This window comes from Asparagus officinalis, chromosome 4 (assembly GCF_001876935.1).
Source record: "Asparagus officinalis chromosome 4, Aspof.V1, whole genome shotgun sequence".
Classification (NCBI taxonomy): domain Eukaryota; kingdom Viridiplantae; phylum Streptophyta; class Magnoliopsida; order Asparagales; family Asparagaceae; genus Asparagus; species Asparagus officinalis.
Window position 1 is genome coordinate 52,950,637 of NC_033797.1, and position 7,243 is coordinate 52,957,879.

The 7,243-nt window shown below is 39.3% G+C and overlaps 1 protein-coding gene across 1 annotated transcript; it reads left to right on the plus strand.

Moving 5' to 3' along the window:
* LOC109838711 lies at positions 2,739-3,407 on the plus strand. Its single transcript, XM_020407132.1, has one exon. It carries the CDS (start codon positions 2,739-2,741, stop codon positions 3,405-3,407), a length of 669 nt encoding a protein of 222 aa, XP_020262721.1.

The window sequence follows — 7,243 nt, forward strand, 5'->3', positions numbered from 1 at the left end:
TCGATTTGTCGAATCATCGCGCCGAGCTGTGTCAAGGGACCTATAAGCAGTTTTATACGCCTACAATAAGAAGTAGGATATAAAAAGTTTTAACTTGATCCTTGACTTACCATTTTCCCCCTCTAGATGTTACATAAGTCATCATTTTATGGATCCCAAATAGAGAACATAAGTACAAACAATAACAAAATACCATGATGCGTTAGTAGAATGAAACCAGCTTTGGAGTCGCATGAATATGAGGTCAGGAGAAGTGACACCTTTAAGCTTAAAACTTGAAACATGGCACCATGATATGTTCTTGCAAAGGGTGAACATAAATGATTATGTATGTCGTTCGTTTGATTACAGTTCGATATTATATATGTTTCTGATCCATACATGGAGTTCAATGTTATTCAACATACCAACTTCAACTTCAATAAGAAAAAACATATCGAGGAAAATCTACATGAACATTGAGAATAAATGTATATTAGTTATGATGTGTCATTTATAATAATTGCTATAACTGCCATTTTTCTCTCAAATGAAACATAGCACCTAGAGTTTCTACCTAGCATAAAGAAACAAATCTCAGAAAGAGAAACTATGAATTTAAACAACACAGAACATATTGATTTGTTTCTAGAGAAAATCAAACAAGAAATACATAAATTAAACATGATGAGAACTCCATTCTCATGTATCTATACAAACTTATGGTAAACCTTATAAACATTTCTACACCTAAAATGTTATATTTAGATTCCAAGTTTTGAGATATGGTTAATAACTAACTCATTTGACGCTAACAATTATATTATATATGACATAAATTTGTTTTTAGATCTCAAATTCAAAACAAAGGTTGCATCTTTTTCGAGCATCTTTTATTGGCCTTTTTTTTTAATTACCCACAAATTAAAGCATTTCTAGCCTGCCCCTCTCTCTCTCTCTCTCTCTCTGAAAATTAATCAAGAAACTATGAATTTAAACAACACAGAACATATTGTTGTGCATTGTGAACTTGTGGATTTAGGAAGAAGAGAGTTGTGGATTTTGGAGAGGGAAATGGGGGAGGCGGGATAATACCGCTGAGAGGGAAATAGAGGAGGCGGTGTTTCACTTCAAATCTGGGGTCACGAACGCCGGAGAAGGGGGTCACGAGCGCCGGAGAAGACCTTCGTCGTCGGTGCTGTGAGCTGCTCGGTCGGGGATCTGAGAGGGGGTCTCGCCGTCGGTGCTGTGAGCTGCTCGGTCTGGGGTCACGAACGCCGGAGAAGTCTCGCCGTCGGTGCTGTGAGCTGCTCGGTCGGGGATCTGAGAGGGGGCGGCGATCTCGTGCTCGAGCGAGGCTTCGTGGTCGGGGATCTGATAGAGGGGCGGCGATCTCGTGCTCGAGCGATCTCGTGCTCGTGGTCAAGGCTTTGATCGAGATCGACGATTGGAGGAGGAGTAGGCTGAGAAATGGGGGAAGATGGCCAATTTTGGGAGGAAGATTTAGGGCGAGAGAATATTGCAAGATTTGGGGATTTAGGGCTCATGTTGCGGGTTTTAAGTTATATAAACTGAACCTAATATCCTAGACCGTAATTTCTGTCTGCAATACTATTACAGACGGAAATTTCAAAAAAAAATTTAAAAAAAATTTCCGTCTGCAATATTATTACAGACGAAAATTTCCGTCTAGAATATAATATTCTAGACGAAATTTCTTCGACGGAAATTTTCCGTCTAGAATAAATTATTCTAGACGGAAAATTTTCCGTCGGCAATAATCCGTCGAGAATATTCATTATTCTACTAGTGGAAGTTGCATGGGCAAAAACTATTTGGGATGGCTTCCTATATCCTAAGCATTCTTTTCTATTATGGCTAGCTTGTCATGCAAGACTTCTCACCAAGGATAGATTGTGCCGAATGGGTATTTTGAGCACAAATCAGATTCAGTGTGTTTTATGTAATGGTCATCAGTTGGAGACAAGGGACCATGTTTTTTTTGAGTGCCAATTTTTAGTTGAAATCTAGAATATGCTAATGGACTGGTTGAGATATAGATGGAGGTCTTGTGTTTGGAGATTGATCTTGAACTGGTACTCTCATAATTTGAGAGGTTAAGGCCCTATGCAGAAATTGAAAAGGATGTGTCTCTCCATTGCAGTTTATATGATTTGGAAAGAGAGGAATCAGAGAATTTTTCATGCTAAAGAAAGACAACCTGTTCAGATTTTTAGAGACATCAAATTTGTAGTTTTTTCAAAGGTTCAAAATGAGGATATACATGTACATATGAAAGAGATACTTGAGAGCTTATAATCTTCTTTTTTGAGTTTCCAGGTTTCCTTATTCTTTGATGTTCTTCAAAATGTTTTAATTTGGGAAATGAATAAAATTTAAGTTCATTAACAAAAAAAAAGAGTAACTTACTCATTTATGATATTTATCTTTATGACATTAAAATAGGAGTTTAATTTGTGACTATTGGTATGCCTAGACGTTTTTATTTTGAAGCCTATATAAAGGGCTATTGTAATCCTTGTTTGATATGAAGACAGAAAATTAAAGAAATATAAGTGAGTTCTTTGTCTTCATTTGAGAGAGTTCTAAGTTCGTAAACTAAAGACTCATCAGTGGTATCAGAGTCACTTGATCCAATTTTCCCATTCTCTCTTCTTCTCATGGCTACCACAAATAATCTTATCAATCCTCAAGTGCCCAAATTATTAAAAGATAACTATGATAGTTGGTCAATCCAAATGAGAGCCTTATTTGGTTCTCAAGAGTTGTGGGAGCTGATCATTGATGGGTTCACGGAACCTACACCAGAAGTAGAAGCCACCTATACCACCAAAGAGAAGAAGGCTCTCAGAGAGCAAAAAAAGAAGGATAGCAATGCTCGTTTTCTACTCTATCAAGGGTTGGACGAGTCTACCTTTGAGAGAGTTGCCGAAGCAACAATGAGCAAGGAAGCATGGGAAATCCTTGCTACCATCTGCAAAGGTGTCGAGCGGGTGAAGCGAATTCACCTCCAAACTTTGAGGAGTGATCTTGAAGCTGCTCAAATAAAAAATGAAGAAAAAATCTCCGATTATTATTCACGATTACTTCTAATTATGAATAAAATGAGGAGAAATAGAGAGAAGATGGAGGACATCCGAGTGATGGAGAAGTTGCTCCGATCCCTCACACCAAAATTCGAGCACGTGGTGGCGACAATTGAGGAGTCAAAGAATTTGGAGGAGATCTTAATAGAGGAGCTCTTGGGATCTCTTCAAGTTTATGAACAACGAATACAAAAGAAGGCTAGTTCTAGAGTTTTGGAGCAAGTACTAGAGTCAACATTGACTCTAAGTACTCAAGGCTCACAAGGAAGAGGTCGTGGTCGTGGTCGTGGTAGAGGCAGGGGATGTGGTCCCCAACAGTAAATCACTCAAAATCAAGTGGAGACCAAAATCTTTAGAGGATGAGGACGAAGCAATCATGGAAGATCCACACCTGGGCGTAGAAGCAACAAGAATGTTTAGTGCTATAACTGTCACAAGTTTGGACACTATACTTTAAATTGTTGGCACAAAACTGAAAACCAAACCAATTTTGCCGAATCAACAAATGATGTGGGTAACAACTCTATGCTTTTTCTTGCTAATGATGATTCAAGTATTGAGAATGATGCTTGGTACCTTGACTCGGGTGATAGCAACCACATGTGTGAGAAGAAAGAACTTTTCATGGAACTCACAGAAGGAGTTCATGGAAGTGTGAGCCTCAGAGATTCTTCAAAACTCCCGGTTGAAGGCAAAGGGAAGATTAAAATCTACCAAAAGGATGGTAAGCCCGAGTATATTTCCGATGTTTACTATATTCCTAACATGAAAAGTAATATTCTTAGCATCGGTCAATTACTCGCAAAGGGATACAAAGTATATATGGAGAACAACCATCTTTGGTTGAAAAATACAAATAGAGGCCTCATAGCTTCTGTTAAGATGACAAGGAACCGCATGTTTCCCTTGCATCTAAACACGAAAGTCGACAAGTGTTTTCAAGGACTCATGGAGAATGAGTCATGGAGGTGGCATCTTCACTTCGGCCATCTAAACTTCAGCGGTTTGAAGTTACTGTCTACAGCTGGCATGGTACGAGGTCTACCAACAGTTGATCCATCAAATCATATTTGTGAAGTTTGTGTAATTGGCAAGCAACCACGACTTCCTTTTCCCAATGGAAAATCATGGAGAGCAAAGACACCATTGCAACTTGTTCACACTAACATCTACAGACCGATCAATCCCGTCTCTTTGGGAGGTAATAGATATTTTATAACATTCATTAATGACTTCAGCAGAAAGTTGTGGGTGTACACTCTTAAAGAAAAATCTGATGCCTTTACTACATTCAAGCATTTTGAAGTTTTAGTTGAAGCAGAGAGCGGGCACAAGCTAAAAATTCTTCGATCTGACCGAGGTGGTGAGTACACCTCAAATCTATTTCAAGAATATTGCAGGGAGCAAGGTATAAAGAGACAGTTTACTACTGCCTACACACCACAGCAAAATGACATTGCAGAAAGAAAGAACCGGACCATCCTCGACATGACAAGAACCATGCTCAAAGAAAAGGGATTGCCAAAGCAGTTCTGGGCAGAAGCCGTGGCATGCTCAGCTTATTTGCTCAACCAATGCCCCACAAAGATAGTGAAGAACAAGACACCTCAAGAGGCATGGAGCGGTTACACGCCTAGTGTGGCACACCTACGAATTTTTGGTTGTGTTGCATATGCTCAAGTACCTAAAGTCAAAAGGAAGAAGCTTGACAATCGTGATGAAAAATGTATTTGCATCGGATATAGCGAGGAGTCGAAGGCAAACAAGCTCTACAATCCACTAACCAAGAAACTAGTTGTTAGTAGAGACATTGTCTTTAATGAAGAAGAAGCATGGAACTGGAGCAATGAAGATCAACCCGTGGTGAATGAACCTGATGAGTCTCTACATGAGGAACCATCACTAGCTACACCACCATCTCCTCCACGCTCTACACCCTCTCCTTTAAGAGGTTCTTTATCTTCTGGGGAAGGTAGTAGCAGCGGATCTACTGTGCAACGAGGTCCCATCAAAATGAGAAGTCTCAGGGAGATCTATGAGCATATAGAAGAAGATGAAGAGTCAAATCTCTTCTGCTTATATGCTAATCATGAACCTATCACCTTTCAAGAAGCTGTAAAAGAAGATTGTTGGCGAACAGCAATGGAGGAGGAGATCCACGCCATCCAAAAGAATGACACTTGGGAGTTGACAACTCTTCCACAAAATCACAAGTCAATAGGGGTCAAGTGGGTGTACAAGATCAAGCGCACAATAAATGGTGAAGTTGATCGGTACAAGGCAAGGCTTGTAGCGAAAGGTTACAAACAAAAGTATGACATCGACTATGAAGAAGTCTTTGCTCCGATTGCTCGACTGGATATGATGAGACTATTAATTTCACTTGCAGCTCATCACAGGTGGAATATATATCATTTGGATGTCAAGTCAGCATTCCTCAATAGCGTTCTTGAGGAAGAGGTGTACGTGCAACAACCAGAAGGCTTTCTTGTGAAAGGGCAAGAAGACAAAGTGTACCATTTGAAGAATGGATTAAAGCAGGCACCACTGGCATAGAACGCCCGAATTAATAGCCATCTTCATCAAAACGGCTTCATTAAATATCCCTATGAACACGCCATCTACATGAAGAGGAACCATAAAGGCAAATTTCTAATGATTTGTCTTTATGTTAATGGTTTATTGTACACAGGAAGCAGTACCGAGATGTTTGCTAAATTCAAGATGGCAATGTTCAATGAATTTGAGATGACGGACAATGGATTGATGTCCTATTTTCTTGGCATTAAAGTGAAGAAGCAACAAGAGGGGGTTTTTATATCCCAGAAGAAGTACATGAAGGAGATATTAGAGAAGTTCAAGATGAATGAATGCAACCCTGTGAACACCCCAGTAGCCATCAAAATGAAGCTATAAAGAGAAAGAGATGGACGTTTTGTGGATTCAACTCTTTTCAAAAGTCTAGTTAGCAGCCTGAGATACTTGATGATCACAAGGTCCGATATTACTTATGGAGTCGGACTTGTGAGTCGCTATATGGAGACACCGAATGAGTCTCACTGGCTAGCTGCAAAGAGGATACTGAGGTATATCAAAGGCACACTCAACTGCATTTTCATGGACCTCAAAGAAGCTTGCCGAATGAGTCTCTTCTATGCATATGATGAAAACTCAGATAGTGACCGGGGAGGTGATCAAGATGAGAGAAAAAGCACCACAGGCTATGTCTTCTATCTTGGGTCAACTGCATTTTCATGGACCTCAAAGAAGCAAGGAGTTGTAGCTTTATCTTCATGTGAAGCAGAGTATGTGGCGGCTGCATCTACAGTATGTGAAGCAATTTGGTTGCGAAACATATTAAAGGAGTTGGATCATCCACAGGAAGACTCGACCGTAATTTTTGTGGACAACAAATTAGCCATCCAGCTTGCAAAGGACCCAGTACATCATGGGAGGAGCAAACATATAGATACACGGTTTCATTTTCTCAGAGACCATGTAAAGCAGAAAACCGTTGAACTGAAGCATTATCACACCACTGAACACGTAGCAGACATAATCACCAAGCCATTATTAGGTGAAACTTTCATGAGGCTAAGAGACAGGATTGGCATAAAGACATTTTAATTAGAAGGAGCGTGTTGGAATATCAAATTAAAATGTTAGAATAAATGAGGTTAATAGCATAAGTTTGAGAAGTGCAAGGTCATAAGTTTAGAAGGGGAAGAGACATAGGTTATTGAAGAATAAGAGAAACTTACTCATTTATGATATTTATCTTTATGGCACTAAAATAGAAGTTTAATTTGTGACTATTGGTATGCCTAAACGTTTTTATTTTGAAGCCTATATAAATGGCTATTGTAATCCTTGTTTGATATGAAGAAAGAAAATTGAAGAAATATAAGTGAGTTCTTTGTCTTCATTTGGGAGAGTTCTAAGTTCGTAAACTTAAGAGTCATCATTGAGGAGAATATGCCAATCACTCCAGAACCTATACCCGCAAGTTCTATTCCACACATCACAAAAAATATGACAGCTTGCAATCAAGGACATTTTTCAACGCCACGAGTGCCTCAATCATATAAAATTCCTACAAATTCTGCTTACCATTTTGAGCACTTTCCTAGCAATACATAGCAATTTGACTAGGATGT